Here is a 21,401-nt window from a genome sequence, read left to right on the forward strand (position 1 = left end):
CTCACATAATTTGAGTTTTGTCAAGTCAAGCACCATGAAATGAGGAGCAGGTTGCACCACCAGAACCTGATTGATGGCTATGAGTCAACAGCTCTTGTTATTGGAGATCTGGCACACCTGATTGTGAATAATCTAAGACATGATCCAAAGAAGTTACGTAGTTAGCAGGCATAACAGCTCAAAAGATTCTCATCAGCTATGAATTCATGCTTGTTTGTCCATCTGTTTGTTTGAACAGATAAATGCCATGGGCCACAGACCGCGTTAGAGTTAGTGCTCTGTTATTATTCAGCTTCCTCCACTTGATGCTTCCATTACCTTCATGTGCTCTCCCTGTCGGGCATTATTTAACACAGATGTGAAATTTTATTTTTACCAAAATAGAAAATTTTGCTTAGGCACCAACTGTAGGACTTGGAGGTCAAATCCCACCTCAGCTGCCTCAGAAAAATCTTTAAATGCTTTAGTTGTCAACTTAGTAGGATGGAGACAACTGTGTTCAGCTACCACAGCGAGACAGTCTGAACAAGTGAGGCTTACCCAATTATTGATTAGAATGATGATAAGAAAATAATTGAGAAAGTGATAATAAAATAATGCTCAGTAACTCTGAAAAATTGCTTTGATGGTATGAGGGTTCAAATTTTAAAAGACAACAAATATGTAGGCCTACCTTGTCATTTATACAATATTAAAAGAACAATTCAATCCCTTAAAATATTTTTACTACTCCAAGACCTATGAGTGGATATAATATATAAACACACACAAATGCAAGAACATACATCATTTCAACTTCAAAAAAATATTTTTCTGAAGAATGTGCAAAATGAAAAGGAAAAATAAAATGAATCTTTCAAAAACCAATTTCAATCACTCTTCAAATTCCTTTTCTAGAATATCTAAAAGACATGATACAAATTAATGTTAAGGTAAAGAAATTTCTTTTCTATTCTCTCACACTTATCAAATATTAAAAATATGCTACTTACATTGGGAACATGGTAGGAAGACCTGAGGCTGAAAAAAGTGGCTTATTAAACTGTCGGATGTCCCACAATTTTAATGAATCATCACCTGATAGAGGAATGAGAAAGAAAAAAAATACAGAAAGTGAATTGGGCAAAAAGAACTAGTTCCAAGTTTAGAGTTTGCTAAACTTAGTGTACAACTATAAGAAGAAAGGGAGAAAGGGAAGAAAAGAGGGAGAAAGGGAGGGAAGGGAAGGAGGGGGAGAGAGGGAGGGAGGGAAGGAAGGAAAGAAGGAAGGAAGGAGATGTACATAAGCATGTTTTGCTTTTTTAACCGTTTGGGGAGCTTGAAAGCAGTAGTTGCAAGAACAGTAGAAAGATATATGACAATGAACTGGCCTTCTAGAAATTACTTTCCAGAATGATGTAGCATCTATAGGCTAGAAGGAACCCTGGAGAATCTACTCTAAAGAGTGATTTTAGAGCAGATGGTAGTTCCCCTGTGGTCTATTTGAGCATAACCTGACTTCTAAAGAAGATATTAATTTAACAACCATCAGGCCCGAAAACAGTTCAATTCACAACAGATTCTTTTTCCCACTAGTGTGTAGGTGAAGCTATCCATTAACGTTAATGAGGGTGAGCCATGCGATTCCCTCCCCTACAGTGTAACTCTACCTGTGGCTATCATTCTTCACTCTGCTGGGGAGTACAGTGTTTCCAAGCTATTTAAAGTATAATTAATATTCTTTTAAGCATCATTTTTTAAAATATTTCTACAGGGCTACTAACTAATTCCTGACCAGAATGAAAGCCAAAACTCATATAAGTAATGTCTTTGCTCTTCCTTCTCCCCAGTGTCCACAGCTGAGACCTGCCTCAAGCCCTTGAGTCCAACAGGAATCACTATCAGATGCAAGTGAGGTGAGTGGAGAGTTCAATAGAAATCTCCGTTCTCTCCCCAGCGACCCTTCCTCTGAAATCCCACTTTTGGCAGGTGCACTAATCCACAACTGGCTGGACTAGGGACCTGCTTATATTGGAAGGACTTTGTAAGACTCACCTTTTTGCTTTTAGTCTTAAAAAAAGATTACAGATCTTCACAATTCTCAAACAATAAGAAAACATTAACCTGCATTAAATAGTTTAGCTAAGCTGGCAAGTTCTGGAGCTAGCAGGAGCACCTTACCACACCCTGGGGACTCTCTACTGAACAGACTTCCATCTGCCATATTCTATACATTGAGGAAGGAAAATGATAGAATATGGTATACATGTTGTGTTGATGACATGTGACCCAATAGCTATTAGAGGATGGAAAGGGAAAGTAAGAATTATCAGCAAAATGGCTTTGACTGAAGTGGAGTTAGGCCTATGCTTCTAAGGCAGTAATTATCAATTGGATGGGGACTGGCCTATTTTAGAATCCTCTGGGGAGAATTTTCAAACTCATCCCTCTCTTCCCTCTCCACTCCACCTTGGAGATTTGGGTATACAATCTGAAGATGCAAGAGTGAATGTGGCAATTTCTTTGTTTCTTTTTTTTTTTAAAGATTGGCACCTGAGCTAACATCAGTTGCCAATCTTTTTTTTCCCTCCTTCTCCCCAAAGGCCCCCAGTGCATAGTTGTATATTCTAGTTGTAGGTCCTTCCGGTTGTACTATGTGGGACACCACCTCAGCATGGCTTGATAAGCAGTGCCATCTCCATGCCCAGGATCTGAAACAGCGAAACCCTGGGCCGCTGAAGCAGAGTGAGTGAACTTAACCACTCAGCCACTGGGCCAGCCCTGAATGTGATAATTTCTAAGTGGAGCACTTATCATTTGAAAAACCTTCCTAGGGGATTCAGATACACTTCTGGGGTAAGAACCACCATTTGTAAGTAGAGTATGTATAGTCTTAATTAAGAGTCATCTCAGGATGCAAGTAGCAGCTTAGAACTGATGGACCAAAATACATATTTTATACATATCCACCTTTGTCATGTATACCATAAATAGAAAATACATGTACACTTGCTTTGGTTTTTAAAAAATTATGTAAGTGAGGGTAGTTTAGATATAATAGATAAGGTTCCTTGGAGGAAAGAGAATCTGAATGGAGCTCCCGAGGGTAAAAGGACATGGACTGGTTAAACTGAGGGGAAAGCTGTGCCAAGTCTCTTCATCTCCTCCTCACTTCCACTCCCCTCTACATCAGGTTGTAAATTCTTTCAGGAAAGGAACCCTGCCTATGATGTTCACAGCCTATACCCAGCACCTAGCATAATGTCGGCTTAGAGCAGCTGCTCAATATATAGAAGTTGAATGAGTGAATGAACGACTAAATGTACTGTTGCTAAATTAATTTGGCCTGCGAAATAAAGACTACATCCTTTATGTGATATTTAAGGCCATCTGTAACATGGCTCCGATCTACTGACTTTTCCTACTTTTCTCTCCCCACAAGTGGGCCCATGGAAGATCTTCAGTCATGTCCCACACTTCCCCATAATGCTTTGCTCATAAGCTGCCCTCACTATTCTCTTATCTCCTCCTATCAATGCACAGCTTATCCATGTGAGAAAGATTTAGCAAAAAATCAGAAACAACCTATATTCAACTATATGTGTATGGATAAGTAAACTTACAACATGATCTATATGTAGCTATTAGAAAATAACATCTGGGTATACAACCTCCTTTAACTGAATTCAGTTGGTGTTTGAATGGAAAAAAATCAATGGTCAGCAAATAGAAGATTTTGAAATACCAGACCTAGAATTATAAAATGGTATAGAAAGAATGTAGAACATTGTCTATGAAATTCTATAAAGTATACGCAAAGGTCATCCTTGGAGGCTTCAAACTTTGATGGGATTTGAAGCGAAAATAAAAACTTAGGCAAAAAAGCATACATTTTCTAAATTGTACTTGATTCCCCCCCTTTTTTTTTTTTTTTTGGTGAGAAGATTGACCCTGAGCTAACATCTGTTACCAATCTTCCTCTTTTCTTTTTCTTTTCCTCTCCCTAAAGCCCCAGTATATAGTTGTATATCCTAGTTGTAGGTCATCCTAGTTCCTCTAGGTGGCATGCTGCCACACCATGGCTTGATGAGCAATGCTAGGTCTGCGCCCAGGATCCAAACCGGTGAACCCCGGGCTGCTGAAGCGGAGTGCACAAACTTAACCACTCAGCCACAGGGCTGACCCCAGCTTGATCCCTTTTAATAAAACAATATTGCCAAGTTGCAAATGGATTCTAATGAAAAAAATCAGATTGGCAAAGGCACGTTAATAAAAGCACAGCTAGCTTTACTAAGTGCTAGGATACCAGTGTGACATCTGTTAGCATGAAGTATGATCATTTTAAATATAAAAACACATCAAAAAGAAAGCTTTCAACCTACCTCCACGAGAGGCAAGGACATTACCATCATAGGAGAAAGCAACGCAAGAAGTGTCTGTGCCTGGGTCATGAGCCTGTTTATAGTGGAATTTAGGATGAACCTGTTTGCGAAAACAAGCAAAGTGTTAACATCTCATCTGAATTCACATGAAAACATTTCTGTAGCAAGAATATTTCAATTTATCATCCAGAAAATTACATACATCTATATGTAAAATATTAATTTCACGTGATTATGTTTTCTTTATCCTGGAAAAAAAAATTCAAAAGGCTTTTTAAAACATCCATTTACTTTAATAAGAGAAAAGAAGAGATAAGGTAAGTCTTAGCAGGAGATATTTTTCAGCCTGGCCTTAGCAAGCTCTGAGCAACACAGTAACTTTAATTATAAAGTTACTGGAACCATTTCCTATAGTTAAGGAGTAAATATAAATAAAAATTACAAATGAACATATTATTTATTAACTCAAAAATATCACTGTATTCCAAGTATATGCCAGACACTGTGTACATGTTGTAGGTCTTGAAACATCTTTAATGTGCCTGTAGGATAATGTTGTTGTTGTTGTTGTTGATGATGATGATGATGATGATGATGATGATGATGATAGCTAACCCTTACACAATGCTTATTATATCCTCGGCACTACATCCTTTACTATCTTGCCTATTTAATTCTCACAATCACTCTACAAGTTAGGTTCTACTATTAGCATCTCCATTTCACAGATTAGGAAACTGAAGCACACAGACTTAAGTACCTTGTTCAAAGTCACACAGCTAGTAAGTGGTAGAGCTGGAGTTTGAACCAAAAACCCTGCTCTTAAACACTACACTACAGTCCTTCTCTCAGCTCTGGTGGTCTAGTGAATGCTCTGCAGTCAGGGAACCACAGCAGCTGTCTGATGGTTATCATACTGTGGTGGCTACATGTTGCTGTGATGCTGCAAGCTCTGCCACCAGTATTTCAAATACCAGAAGGTAACCAATGGTGGACAGGTTTCAGCAGGGCTTCCAGACTAGATAGACTAGGAAGAAAGACTTAGCCACACACTTCTGAAAAAGTTGGCCATGAAAACCCTGTGAATAGCCACGGAGCATTGTTTGATAGAGTGCCGGAAGGTGAGAGGATGGCGCAAAAAGACCAGGCAGGATTCTGTTGTGCTGCACACAGGGTCGATAGGAGTCAGAATTGACTTGATGGCACTAACGACAATACTCCTTCTCTACTAGTGTATGTTAATAGTCTTTTTACTTCTAATCTCACTTCTGCACACTTAATGAATTGTAAAAGTAACTCTACTACTAATCTTGCCATTCAGTTATGATTCAGTAACCAGCACAGGTCAAAGCACTAGGGAATCAATTATTCCAGATCCACCAGGCTGGATAATTCTGCAGTGAATGGACAGGGATATTGCTAGTGATGACGGCATGTAGGTCTCTCCTGGGAGCCACAGGCAGAGGAATACAAGCAACTCCATCTCCACTGGTCTTGCAGCAGCCCTAACAAAGAATGAGTCATAAAGTAGAGTTCATGTACATTAGCCTCCCAACAATATTCCTGACACTCTGTCATTCAGCTTTCAGCTAAAAGTTTCCAGTAATGAGGAGCACACTACCTCACAAAAGCAAATCATTTCTTTTTTTTTTTTAGTCATTTGTACATATTGAGTTAAAACTGTCCTCTCTTCTTCTGGGTGACAGTCTTAGAAATTCATCTTAAAGAGAGTTATCGGGGCTGGCCTGCTGGCACAGCGGTTAAGTTCACACGTTCCACTTTGGCAGCCTGGGGTCCGCTGGTTCGGATCCCGGGTGCGGACACAGCACCACTCATCAAGCCACACTGTGGTAGGCGTCCCACATATAAAGTAGAGAAAGATGGGCATGGATGTTAGCTCAGGGCCAGTCTTCCTCAGCAAAAAGAGAAGGATTGGCAGATGTTAGCTCAGGGCTGATCTTCCTCAAAAGAAAAAAAGAGAGAGAGAGTTATCATGTTTCTACTTTTCATGGATATAAATAATTCATTGATTCAACTTTTTTTTTTAATGGGTATCAACTGTATGGCAGACATAAGGTTAAGCAGGAAAACACAAATGTTCCCAAACAAGGCTTCTCTCCTCAAAGAGCTAACCAACAGTCCCCTGAAAGGATATGGATAAGCATAGCAATCGACAAGTGGTTCAATAGGGAAGCATACAGTAATAGGCAAGTACTGAAGAGAGGTTCCTAACCCAAACTTGAGAATAGGTTAAAAAAGAGGGACAAAAAGAAATCAGAGACCCAGGAGACAAAGGAAGAGTCAGCACATGAAGGAGCAGGATACAGGGACAAGAAAGAGTATTCCAGTCAGAGGGTACTGCATTGTGGGAGGCAGAATTTTGACCTCCATGACCTCTGCCCTCTGGTGTCACAGCCATAATATGTTACTCTCCATGGCAAAAGAGACTTTGCAGGTATAATTAAGGTTACTAATTAGTTGACCTTAAAATAAGGAGATCATTCTCCTGGGTTATCCAGGTGGGGCTGAAGTAGTCACATGAGTCCTTAAAAGCAGAGCTTTCTCCTGGCTGAGGACAGAAGAGGAAGCAATAGAGATGTGACAGAAGAGTAAGGCAAAGAGATTTCAAGAATGAGAAGTGTTTGACATACCACTGTTGACTTAAAGATGTGTCAAGGAAATGGGGATCTGAATTCTGCCAATAACCAGTGAGCTCTAAAGAGGACCCGGAGCCCCAGAGGAGAGCCACAGCCCAGGGCATTACTTTGATTTTAGCCTGATAAGACCCTAAGAAGAGAATCCAACCATATCATGTCAGACTTCTTATCTACAAAAACTGTGAAACAAATTGGTGTTTTCTTAAGCCACTAAATTTGTGGTAATTTGCTATGAAGCAATAGAAAGCTAACGTGCACATTGAAAGGCCCGAAGGTAAAAGAGCTGGATGCATTCAAAGAACTGAAAGAAGTTAACTATGATTACAGGGAGAGCAGAGGTAGGCAGGCTGATGTCCGCAAGGCCCAGAGCACCAGGGGCCTTTAGGCCATAGTAAGGGTTTAGATTTTATCCTGAAGGCAAAAGGGAGCTGTTACGGGAGTTTACACAGAGGATTAACATGACTGGGTTTGCTTATTTTTAAAAGATCATTCTGGACACATGTGGAGAATAGATTGGGAATATTTTGTTCCTCAGAAAAACAAAACTCTGCTACCAACCTCAACAAGGAAAATTTGCCACTTGTTTGTATTTCAAGTCATCAACTACTAAACTCTACATAAAGCTTTTGAAAGATACTATAATGGTAAAAATTTACCAAAAAGTCCTGTACTTATATTTGGCCACTCAGTGAAATTAATTTAGTTTTTTTATTTGTTTTAAATGTTTTATTTGTTTTTAATGCTAATCAATACATACACATATCTAAATAGAAGGAAGATCCATCATCTCATGAGTGGAAAGGGATGTATTATAGTAAAAAGAGCACTGAGCCAGGACCAGGAGATATGAAATCTAGACTTAGTTCAGTCAAAAACTAGCAATGTGACTGGGGACAGATCACTTAGCCTCTCTGGATCACAATTCTATCTCCTGTAAAATAAATGGATTGAGCTAGATGATTTCTAAGGTCACTTAGCTCTATGATTCTTAAGGAAGAGGCAGAAACTGATAAATACATATTTTATAATTCCAGTTACTGATCAATATGTACTTTTTATAATTAGTAGGACAAAATAGACCTTGAATGCCAATATTCGCAAATATAAATACACACATACATATAGATGTGTACATATACATTTACCAGTAAAGTGGGACAAAGAACTTAAAAGGTGTAGAATCCAAAGGAATCACATCACATAACCTTCAGTGTGAGCCCAGGAGCAAGCAGGTAGTTCCATTTGACGGTCTAATTTAAGCCTTGTTGCTCCAGAAAGGGGATGAAATGGAGTCGTGAATCTGCTGCTCCCTAAATTGGCCTTGTTTCCCCTGATCTGTTTACTGCCCTGAGTGGGATTCTAGGACTTCAAGACAAATAGCCATCTGGTACTCAAATAAAGAAAAAGTGTTTCAAAACTTAAGAAAAGATTCTGTTGGATCTAACAGGTGATAGCATAAATAAAATACAATGAACTGAATGGGAATAAGGGATTTTGACTACAGGTGATTTTGCCTTTATCTAGTAAGAACGGACTTCACCAAATATCCATCTACTAAATTTTTATGTCTTCTCACTTAGGTACTAAAGGTCCATTATAATGGAGGTTGGTGTTTTCAAACTTTCACAATTCTATTATTTATAATGCAGAAAGAGTAAACATATGCCACAAAACAAGCCCCACTCTGTCTTCTGACTTCCCATGATATTCTCTACTGCTGAATAGATTTATATCTTAGTGTAACACCCTTTTAAAGTAAAAAATAACTGCATATTAATAATTAAGATTTCAAGGGAGAAGAAGAGATTGTACTCAAAATAATCTAATGCACTTCCTCTTTTAAAGGACCTCATAAAATTAAGAAGCAAAATCTCTTCACTTGAGATGGACAACTCACGAATTTTATGTCAAAAGTACTCGTCAATTATTTTAACCAGTAACGAAAGTTCATCCCAATGAAATAAAATAGCCAGAGAGGATCTTAAACTTCCATAAAACATTAACACTTGGACAGTCCATGATGACACACACCCTCACACTTTGAAAACAAAGTCAACCTGACTGAAAAACACTCCTGGCATAATGTGGGAAATTTAAAACTGCAAATTCTCCTTTAACTGCTTTCATAATCATCCTAGGCAAAGAAAATCATTCTTCAGGGAAGTTGAGACTTAACTCTTTTATATAGGTTTCCTATTCTTTGGAGTGCCTTGTGTTATGATTTGGGGAGTATCAAGTCTCAAATATTCATAGTGCTGGAAAATGCAAGCCCCAAATCCTAGAGTTTTAAAGGCCTTCTCTGAGATCATACAGACTCCCAACTGGTAAAACTGTCCCTATTTCCCTTCTTAGCAGATGGTCATGGAGCCAGTGGCAGTACAGAACTCATGACATCACAAGCAACATCAGTCCATTGCTAATTGGCAACACCTTTCTTAAACTGGGTCCAAGATTCCCTCCTAACATTTACTTGTGAGTCTCGGTCCTGCCTTCTGTGGCTATGCTGACTAATTCTAGATTTTTCTTCTCTAAAGGAGTCTGCCAAATTCTCTGAGAAAAATACGATGTCCACAAAGTCTTAAATATTCCACTTCCTGAAATCCTAAATACAGTCATGCACCACATACAACGCTTTGGTCAATGAAGGACCGCAAATACAATGGTGGTCCCATAAAATTATAATGGAGCCTAGGTGTGTAGTAGGCTATACCATCTAGGTTTGTGTAAGTAAACTCTTTGATGTTCACACAAAGGTGAAATTGCCTAGAGACACATTTCTCAAAATATATCCCTGTCATTAAGCGATGCATGACTGTAATGCCAACATTCTGTAGTGGTACTGACGGTCAGTGAGTTTACATCCAGTTGTCGGTAAATCCCAGTATCTTTCTATTGCTCTAGTGTGTGTCTATCAACAAAAGAGGAAGGACAGCCCTCAAAATGATCAAAATATGTTTTGTAATTAATAGAAACAGTGGAATAAACTATTTTAAATGAGAAAATTTAAATGAAATGCTGGGCTGAAAATATAGAAAAATTTAATGGAAAGAGTAATTGTCCTAGAGCCAAGCCATCTTGACCTAAAATTTCAACTTACTACATTTTAGTTTGATCCTGGCCAAGTTGCTTAATTTTTCTGTTTCTCAGTTTCTTAATCTTTAAAATACATGCACCAAACATCTTCCCACTCCTACCCTTCTCCCAAACTCCCAAAGAGATTGAGTTACATTTGACCTACTATCTCTGCCCTGTGTCAAAAGCACACATTTATTAAGCCTGTAGTGGGTACTTCCTCTCAGAAAGTTGCTGAGATGCAACTATGCTACCAACACATAAACTCTGAGAGCAAGATGAGGCAAATGCTAGGCTATCTAACAAACTAGGTGTAGTAACATTTGATTGTCCTCGCAAATCTATTCCTAGGATCCCCTCAATAGATATAAAATTTCTTTCTCATTGGGAATCTATTTTCAAGCTTAGCGATAACCAGGCAATTCCAGTCAATTCTATATTTTCAATCACATGGTAGGGTTACTTACCCCAGGACTAAAAATATGCCAGGATTTTTTTAAATGCCAAGATTAAAAAACAGAATAAATACAGGTCTAGACTGAATATAATTTCCTCCTGTTTCTCTGATTTTGGATAATGAGGATAACGTATACAAAAGTAGAGCAACTACCCTTAAAGATGCTTTGCAATCCCCTATTCTCATGAAGCTTTCATTTTAATGAGAGGAAAGAGACAATAGAACCCCTCCATTTGATTCTGTGATATTCAAATTAATATACTGTATGAAAACACAGTGTAATGATAAAGAACACAGGCTGTGGAACCAGAGTGACGAGTTCAAATCCAGGCTCCATCACTTATCATCTATATGATCTTAGGCTAGTTAATCTCCCTATAGCTCCTATGCCAACTATTAAATGAAAATAACAATAGTATCCACTTCATAAGCTGTTGGGAGAATTTAATAAGTTAATGCAAGTGTGGCATGCTCCTTTGCAATATAACTTTGCTCTTCTTTTCACCAAGATGTGGCAGCTATTTCTTTACACCTTGAGTCTAGGTATGGAAATATGTCTTGTTTTGGCTTAGAGGACGCATAGCAATGAAAATGTGCCTCTCAGATCTCCCACTGTGAAAAGCATAACTAACACCCTCACTGCCTCTGTGACTAGGCCAGGCTTTCCAAGGGCTGCCCCCAGCCAATGACTGAGCACAGGGGATAAAGGACTCCTAATCAGACTGACTGAAACTTTCTTGGCATTGTATTATAGTCGAAGACTCCTTCTGTACAATCCTCCTTTTTTCTCTTTTCTTTTAACAGTTTTATTGAGATATAGTTCATATACCATGGAGTTTGCCCACTTAAAGTATGCAGTTCAATGTGGTTTAGTATTTTCAGAGAGTTGAGCAATCATCACTAAAGTCAATTTCAGAACATTTCTATCACCCCAAAAAGAACCCATACACATTAGCAATCACTCTCCATTTCCCTGTAACCCCTCAGCCCTAAGCAACCACTAATCTAGTTTCTGTCTCTGCAAATTTGCCTATCTGAACATTTCATATAAATGAAATCATACAATATGCTATCTTTTGTGACTGGCTTCTTTCACTTAGCATAATGTTTTTGAGGCTCATTGATGTTGGAGTAGGTATCAATATTTCATTTCCTTTTATTGCGAAATAATATTCCATTGTATGGGTGTACCACATTTTATTTATCCATTCATCAGTTGATAGACATTTAGCACTCCTTTCTTTCCTTTCTCTTTCATAGGTGTATGACCTGCATCATGGTCTAAGTCTCTCCAGCCTTCTCAGGCTCCCTCTCCATTTGCCCTTACAGGCCTTTCTCCAATAAATTTCTTATATGTTTAATCCTATCTTGGTGTCTGCTTCTCAGAGGACACAGACTAACACAAATGGTGCCAGGAGGGATCTGACAACACAGGTAGTAAGATAGGAATCTGGGACTGCCTCATTCATTGCCTGGTAGGTAAAGAGGACATTGTCCTAAGTGAATGTGGGGCAGAGATACACTCTAGCACTTGGCAGCTGTCCAGTTGCTACAGATTTCACTTGACGAGACCTGGGAAAACTTCCTGGTGCAGGGTAATGTCCCTGAGGGTAAAATGTTTTAGGCATTTAAAAGATATGGGAGGAATAATGCCTACAAAGACAATAGTGTTGGCTGGTTACTGATACCCTGCAGAAGGATAATGAGAAACTGATGGTCACTAACAGCTAAAGACTAAGTGGGAGAGCCAAGGGCCACTTTAGCAGCTTTCAAAGAGGCCCTCATCTCCTGTAATGGAAGAGCAGACAGAGCAGAGCAACAAACAAAAGCGATCTGGTAGTTAGATTTATAGAGTTCCAGACATATTTAAATGCTCAGCCAAGCCTGTTATTCTAAGGTCAGAGCTCTAGCTGGGAAAACCTGAGACCCTGAAACATAAGGATAGGATATTTGGATGGATGCCCATTAAGATGCTGGATCTGCAGAACCCCCTGGAAGCTTCACAGCTTACAGAGGTGGTCTGCTCTTGCCAAGTAAGAGCTAGAACTTTCTTTGTGTTGGAAGATGCCACAACTGCCCCTCCCCAACAAGGCAGCAGATACTTTCTCTTCGGACCTGCTCATACCTCCACTCCGGGCTGCTAGGCCAATAAGTAGGGTTGAATCCTAGTATTAGCCAGCTGGGGAAGTAGCTGGGCCTGCTAAGGGAGGAAAGAGATTACGTACCAAAAGAGATGCAAGAATTAGCTAGCAGTACTGGCAGGAGCCATGAAGTACCTTGAGTTTAGATTTTGAGGATGCTTAATCAAGGGGGCTTCGAGGTAAAACTAGATAAGCAGGATTCATTGATTTGGGGGCACTTTTTTGGACAAGGACCCCAGGGGATGGCGGAAACTTGCTGCTAGGATACTATTAGAGGCCTGAAAAAGTGATGGCAAATGTTGAATAAAATACAAACAAAAAACACTCTAAATTATTCGGGCAGACAACAGAGAAAAGAATAAGAAGGCTGGGGAAGTGAGCATGCCGGAATGCATATATTGTGTCAAGTCAAAAAACACAGAATATTATTTTTCATGAGCGGGGCCAGAGGAAATACCATTCACGAAGGCCATCAGGAATGCACAGGTGAGAGGGAGCCAGCATCACTGAGAAGTTCAGTGGAAGCTCTCCTCTGCAGCCCAGGGCTAATGTCACAGAGCTGGGTCATTAATATCCATGGAGATGATGAGGCCCAAAGTAATCAAAGCCAGGTTGCCATGCTTAACAGCTAGAAGCCCAAAGGCTGCAATTACTATAATGACTGGCAAGGTCAGAGAGGCAGCCAAGGAGGCGTGATGTGCAGTGAGTTGTGGAGATGGTTGATAGAACATGGCATTCCTAGAGGCAGAACAGATGGGCAGACACAAAAAGTACTGCCTGATATCTACAACAAAAAAGAGAAATGAATAGAGGAGCAGGAGGCTGAGGGTGATCATCCCAATAAAAAGTCATGACCCCTTGCTCTGTTCCCACATCTGAGCCTATTTTCAGATCAGGAAGCTATTGACTATAGAGGCAGCCAGATTCCTTAGAGGAAGGACAGAGCTACTCATGGGGCAATAATTCTCCTCAAAGACAAAGAGATTGTTGACTACAGACTTAATCAGGTAGTAGTCCCAATTGTACCTACTGTGCTGAATGAGGTATCATAGCTAGAGCAGATTAATAAAGGCTTGGGGTGACTTTGGCTCAAGGACTTCCTATTGGCCTGGCTGAAGGTTTCTTAGAACTGTGTTGCAGTCTGAGATTCTCCTTAGTCAACCCTCCTTCCTTCCTTCTTTCCTTCATAGGGGTCAGACATGCATCACCATCTGATACTCTCCAGCCTCCTCTGGCTCCCCATTCACTTCTCCGTTATAGGCGTTTTAGCAATAAATCTCTTACACATCTAACACTCTTAGCATCTGCTTCTCAGAGAACACTAAGAGAGGACATTAGCAAACAAGACACAAGCAGTAAATAAAGGCATATACGTTGGGATCTGCTCTCCTGCTGTTTTTGGAACAGAGCCACCTTGTGAAAAAGCATGGACTAGCTTCTTAGATGACCAGAGACATGTGCCCAGTCATCCCTGTGGCACCAGCTGACATCTAGCCAACAGCCAGACATGTGGGTGAGGCCATCTTAGACTATCCAGCCCCGACTGAGCTGTTATTTAACTGTAGACCCAATAGAGAACCCAGGAGAAATCAGCCAAGCCAGTTCAGATCAGAAGTGCTACTCAACCGATCTACAGAATTATGAGAAATAATAAATGTCTGCTGCTTTAAGCTACTAAATTTTAGTGTAGTTTGTTAATGCAGCAAAAGTTAACTAATGCAACATATAAAGGATGTGAACAGTGCCTGGCAGATAGTAAACATTATATAAGTGTCTGTCATTATTATAAGTTGGATGATACTAAAGGAGCAGTAATAACTTTGTAAGAAGGTTGATTCTCTCTCCCCTACCTTAGCATTCTACCAAACAATATCCATCATAAACTAGTCCTGCAACTGTATAATTAGAATTTATTCAACTTCACCATGTGATGTACTTTATATAATCAATACGCTCCTCTCTTGCCTTTTTGCATCTGCCTGTGAGAGCAAGAATTCTCTCTAGCAATGTTTCTTAATACTTGCTGTGGCTGCTTGGGATAACCATTGTCTCTAGGTAGTTGTAGTCTGTTTCCAACCAGTTGCAGCCATTTCTTCTATATATTCTTTGACACTGAGTAAGGCAATGATTCCAGCAGACAGTACTGAAGTGAGAGAAGAATGCCCGGAAACAGCTCATTCTCGGAAGACATGGAAGGGAGGACTGTGTTTAAGTTGATTTTCTTTATGGTACTAGATGAAAGCTCTTTCCCGACATTTCTGATCCTTTCTTTCAAGTAGGTCAGCCTGATTATTTCTTTCCCAGGCAAATCATCTGAACTCCAAGAACCCCAGTGAGTCTTAGCATACTGTATAATATGTTATGCATCACATATCATGGTGCTTGCTTACAAGAGGAACGTACTTAATAAATATAGCAAATGAAACTCTGAACTTTTGAGCACATTTCAAGGAAACAACATATTTCATAGTAAGTTGACAGTTTTGCAAGTTTCTAACTTTGAAAAAAAGATAATTATGTTCCAGCCAAGATGTTTTACTCTTCCCTCATTCTTTCCTTCACTCTCCCTCTCCCTCCCTTCCTTCCTTTTTTTTTTAAAGAAATAAAGGCAAAAGACACTAATATCTGACAAAGGTTTCTGAAAAGTCCATTCATCATCCCCCATAAAAGTGTGATAATGAAATTTTTAGAATCCACATTTACAATGTCAAATACATTTAGTGAGGACACATTATACACACAACACTGAGATATATAAATGAAGAGACGACATGGAATTTTCTTGAAATGATTTGCAAGTTGGGAATGGGGAAAGAAATACTTAAGACCTCTTATTCTTTCATAAAATGTTTACTGCCTCAGTTATAAGCCAGGTTTAGAGGGCATCAAAATGACCAAGAATTGGCCTCTGCCATAATGGGGAAGCTCAAAAGAAAGAGAGAGAGACAGAGAGACAGAGACAGAGAGAGAGAGAGAGTGAGAGTGAGAGCGAGTGAGAGTAAGTATCTATGACCAGGGCTGAACTCTCCAGCAGGGTTCTCCACTTAGTCCAGGTTCAGTGTTGCAATCACTGTGATTTCAGAAAACAGCTATGACTTAGCATTTATTTTTCAACTGTGTTTGGCAAAGAGATAGCCCAGCCTTCATTCATAACTGGACAATGTTGCAATTACATGCCTGTTTGGTCAAACCAGGTGACTGCAGTGTGTGACTACCTAGGGCTCTATCTGATGACCAGCTGGAAGCTGCAGCTGCAGGAGAAAGCTCAGTCACTAAGACGTGTGAGTCACAGGCAGAACATGACGCCACAGCTCTGGAATCTTCTGGCTCCCCATGTGCTTGCAACTTGAAATTCAAGGTGTTTACTTTAGTCTATAAAACAAACCCCTTATGGCTAAGGCACAAGTTACCTTCACATTAATCTTCCTTCTTATAAACCCTAGCTGAGATCGGTTGGTATACCAGTTAGGCACTCCAGATTTATGCTTCAAAAATCTGGATGCAAAAAATGTTAACGCCCTACAGAAGACCTATGCTTCTGGAATTTCAAGAAGGCATGAAATGAAACTTTGGACTTTGAGACTCCATTTATAATCTTGAGACATGATACAGAACCATTAAAACATGAGGATATTATCTGATTAGACCACTTACATATCTGGTATATTTTACTTTTCTGATTTTAAGCAAAGCATAATTTTTACTGGGGAAAAAATTGAGGTAATACAGAATCTCCTATGATCTTCTGTAGGTCTCCAAATGAGGATACCACCTAAATCACCAAGAGGAATGATTTAAGAAGAAAGTTCTTCCAGAGAGACAGCCCCAGAGCAGGGTTTCCCAGAGGATGTTTTGTGTAACATCATCATATCCAGGGGTGGGATGAGGGGGTGGGGGTCCTTCTACAGCCAAGCAAGCCTGGGAAACTACAGTTTATTTGCATACCATGGCCTTGTCTTGAAGATTCACAATGCACATTAGTATATTAAAAACCAGAGTCTTTTAAATAGTACTCCTAGAATAAATCAACCTCTTTAACATTTCCAAAGCTTATTTGACTATGGAACCGTTTTCTTTTTTTTTTTTTTTTTTTCAGATAGTACTCACTAACATGGATAGAACTAACATTCTCTGGACCTTAATTGAGAAAATACATACAGAGAGCAAAAATCAGTAAACTTTTTCTGGAAAGGGCCAGACAGTAAATATTTTAGGCTATGAGGACTACATAGTCTCTGCTGCAACTGTTCACTTCTGCTGCTGTAGAATGAAAGCAGCCATAGACGATACATAAACAGAGAGAGGAGGCTGTGTTCCAATAAAACTTTATTTACAACAAGAGGTGGCAGGCTGGATTGGGCCCACAATTTACTGACCTCTGATCTAGAGAAAATAAAAATCTTAGGAAAAGGCATTCTATTTGTAAAATCATTGTTACATAAACTAAAGTCTTCCTTGTAATTCAACAATGATTTTAACAATAATGATGACGATGATGATGACAGGTACATTTAGTGAACATGCTACTACTTAGTGCAGTAAATCATACATTTGCTAATTTCATTCTTCAAACAAGCCTTCTGAGGTATATGTAATTATTAGTATCAATTTATAAACAAGAAAACTGAAATTTAGTGAGGTCCCCAAAGACATATGACTAATAAATTGTCAGAATTCAAACCCTGATTCTAACTCCAGAAACTGTACTCTTCAGTAAAACACCTTACTTATTTATATATTTATACATATATATGTGTATATATACGCTGCCATGCTTGATCAGGCTTCTTTCAGATCTGTATAGATTATTATAGTAAGAGCCTTGAATGAATTGTATCTCCTTGCATCCCAAGCAAGTGCAGTGAAAGGAGAGAGATGGATAACACGAAAGAACTTTTTCTCCTTCAAACTACGTAACACAATTTTTTTTTACACTATTGAGGATTTCTGAAAAAAAATTCTATTACAAATTCCATCTAAGGCAGAAGCTAACAGTCTTTTACCCTTACAGCGGCAGTAAAAATCACAAACCACTCATTTCTCACACCCCTCTAGCCCCAGTCAATGAGATCTGGTACATGATAATGACACTTAACATTTATTGGGCATTTACTATGGGCTAGATACTATCCTAGATACATGGTATGTGTTAACCCCTTGAATCTTCCAATAGCCTTCTAAGTACTATTATTATCCTCACTTTCCAGGGAGGACATTGTGGTACAGAAAGGTAAGGTTAGTTACCCAATGTCATGAGGCCAATAAGTGGCAGAGGCAAGATTTGAACACGGCAGCCTGGCTCCAGGACCTCAACTCTTAACCACCACTATACACGTAAATACTTACAGCTCCTCTGACTCCAGGCTCCCTCTACCCTGACCCTATTCGCAGCTAAGGTGGTCCTGGACTCTGTGCAGCACCTTTGCTCTTTCCTCACCAGGCCAGTCCTCTCCCCAACCACCAATGGAATCTGAACGTGAAAGGTGAGAAATGCAGCAGGAGAGTAAAGTGTGGGTTAGTGGGTGAGCCCTACACCAGTTTCTGGAAATCCATCATCCATGACTAAACTTAATACCAGGTCACCAGCTAAATTCAGTTCATAAGCATAGGTTGATTAGCCTTTACTCAAGAAGATCACACCAAGGGTCCCTGAAGTAATTTAAAACTTGGTAAATAATACAAGTTATAAGTGGCAATGAGGAGATCCCACTAACCGCTGTGGATCTCCTTAGCTGCCTTTTTTATGATGTTATCTTTTCTCCTCCATCATTATAGCTAAGTTTGGGGCAATGGGTTATGGTCTTAGACTGTCTATATCACATAAGAAACACAAATGTGAACACAAGTGCTGCTTTCAATTCAGCTCTTTAATTGAAGAGGAACTTGAAAGCCGCTATGCCAACACCGGAAGCACACTGCCATGGAATGACCTGCCTAGACAGGAGGGAAAGCCCAGCGGTCCCCCCTTTGAAGTCCAGCTGCCTGAGATTCACTGGCAGCCGACCTTCAAAGAGAGCCGATGCTTCCTTCCCTCAGCCTGGCCGCCAAGCTTCCCGGGCAGCTGGGCAGATTTAGCCACTCTCTGCCCAGCTGTCTGTGAACTCTGGCAGTCAGTTCAAGTGAGGGATAGAGAGGTGGTGGAGGAGGGAGGGGGAGGAAGAGGGAGTGGTGGGGGGAGGAGGGTGGCGGGCCCAGTGGCGCCAGGGCAAAGAGGATGCTAGGTTTCCTTGGAGCCAACCTTATCAATGTCAGTCAAAAGACCAAGCTTCCAAGGAGAGTACAATCCAGCTCCACTACAAAGTAACTTATAAGTGATGAGAGATTTCAAATACACTTTCCTTCAAAAGCTGAGTGAATCTCAAATGCACTCTTCTAAAGATGTCCCAGTTGCTGCAGAAAACACTCCAATCTCTACACAGGGATGTAGGGGACAAAGCTAAGGTCAAGAACCAAAAACGCACAGTCCTTTACTAATTTTGATTTTCCAGCAGCGAGAGTTTACGCTTCTTAGGGACTTTTGGGGTTGTTTGCCGAGTTTGTTGTGGCAACCCTTCTGTTCCCCTGGCAGCCAATAGCTGAAACCATTTATCTGTTTCTGCGCCTGTGCAGCAGATGCTTGGAGAAGACTGGCTCATTTAACATAAACATTACCAATGTGTTGTTATGTTTATCCTCTGGAACCATATGCTTGGGGTACAGAATAGTGAGTGTTATCAGCTGCAGGTGCAAAAGGGATGCAGAACAGTTCTATTAGTGACAACAAACTTTCAAAAGAAGTCTAAGAATAAGGTCTTAAATTTGGTAAAGCGGGAGATTACGAAAGTGACTAAATTACAGAAAAATGGAAAGGAAGAATTGAAGGGTCATAAACAGAACTCAGATTACTGCAGATGTGAGTAAATCATCAGATCTGCATTTTAGATGGAGTTCTCTGGCAGCTACACGGAGATAGAGAAGGCAACTGGAAGCCAGGGGAAAAATAATCATAAATATCATGAAATCTTTTCTCTAGTTTTGTACAGTTTGGTTAGGAAAGGAAGGTATGGATGAGCTTGTACTGTGCACCATAACAATATGAGGAAAAGACCTAAATACTCAGAGAGACTATTGTATTAAGTCACTAACTACAAACACATCCTCCTCCCTGCCCTTTAGATTGCTATAAAACTACATGACACAGCAGCCAGCATTAAGTACAGTTTATCAGACATATAATCCAAAACTTATTATCTAACTTTAAAAGTATAATACTGAGCCTACAGAAGAAGTACCAATTAATATTTACTGAAATTAGTCCAACTGTTTATTCACTCATTCTACAAATATTTATGGAGTCGCTGCTATGTGCAAGGCACTATGCTAGGTATTGCAGATGAGTAATAGATTAGTAAAATGGCTCCTTACTCTCAAGGGGATTTGTATAGGAAGAGAGGTAAACATAAAACAAATATTTGCAATGCATCATACAATGAAAATGGCAGTATCCACAAACTATATAGTAAGCCCACAAAATAATGGTCCACTCTTCCATGATAGCATAACAGTGATAGGTTGGGAGTGGAGGAAAGAGAAATCAGGTAAAGCCTGGTGAGGACGCTTGACTGTGGTCTTTGAAGGTTAAGTAGGAGATCACCGGCAATACAAAGAAAAGTTACTCCACTTGAGGACTCAGCATATAAAAGACTCAGAAGTGTGAAATAGCACAGTGCTTTTGGAAGTACAGGTGGTACCAAGAACAGACCAGCAGCACATAAGATTGGAGAGCTGGAAGACAAAACATTAGTGGCCTCATACGCCCTTTTATAGAGTTTGAAATTGTACCCTATGGGCAATGTTGTACCTCTGAAGGGTTTTAAGGAGAGAGGGATAATATGATCATATCTGTATTTTAAAAGATCACCCTGTAGCAGTGGGACAGATAAACTAGAAAAGGGAAGACTGCGGGCAGGGAGATGAGTTAAGAAACACCTGCAGTGGTCCAGGCGAAAGCAGGTGAGGGCTTGAAGCTGGGTAATGCAGGAGCACGTCTGAGAACAATTTAAGTTGTAGTCTGTGACTTTGGTATGGGCAATTTCAGTGAATCTGTGAAGTGGACACTACAAATATAGTGACTGGGTAGAAACCTGACAATGAAAGAAGGAAGAGTTGGAGAAGGCTTTTTTTGTTAAATCAAATAAATTAAAAGCAGAAACTTGAGCATATTTTCTAGGAGCCAATAGGGATGAAAAGGATAAAAATACAGGAAAGGGAGTAACTGATAGAATTAGGTCTCAGAGGAAGCAGGAAGGACGCCATCAAACGCACAGGCGGAAGGATTAGTGAGGAACTAGAAGAGAAAGACCTCTTCCTTGGAGACTGCAAGGAAAGAGGCTGAGAGACCAAGGAGACATGAACACAGAGACACATTTGTACATATGAGGGTGAAAAGTCTAATAGAAGTGCAGCCTCACTGTCCATATTTTTCCATGTAAAGAAGGGGAGATAATTGAGTAGGGAGTGGGGGATTGTAAGATGGACCAGAAAAGAGCCGGGTAAATTTGAAAATACCTGATGAGATGAAATGACAGAGATAACTGGACAAGAGCAAGGAAGGGATTACCAAAGGCAAGGAGGGCCAAGAAGAAAATGTGTGTCATAAATCTGGAATCGTACCAACTTGCCAAATTGTGGGTTTTATCAAGTTGGACTTAGAACTGGAGTGAGCAAACAAAGG

The 21,401-nt window shown here is 39.9% G+C and overlaps 1 protein-coding gene across 2 annotated transcripts in view; it reads right to left on the reverse strand.

The window, feature by feature from the left end:
* The window catches only part of WDR70 (WD repeat domain 70), a 284,509-nt gene that overhangs the window by 41,014 nt on the left and 222,094 nt on the right, over positions 1-21,401 (reverse strand). For both annotated transcript variants that reach the window (XM_008518461.2, XM_070586984.1), the window contains exons 11-12: positions 4,362-4,461; positions 993-1,077 (exon numbers count right to left, since the gene is read on the reverse strand). In XM_008518461.2, coding sequence (XP_008516683.1) covers positions 993-1,077; positions 4,362-4,461 — 185 coding nt within the window. The remainder of the gene's footprint in view (positions 1-992; positions 1,078-4,361; positions 4,462-21,401) is intronic.

The sequence above is a fragment of the Equus przewalskii genome, chromosome 20 (assembly GCF_037783145.1).
Source record: "Equus przewalskii isolate Varuska chromosome 20, EquPr2, whole genome shotgun sequence".
Classification (NCBI taxonomy): domain Eukaryota; kingdom Metazoa; phylum Chordata; class Mammalia; order Perissodactyla; family Equidae; genus Equus; species Equus przewalskii.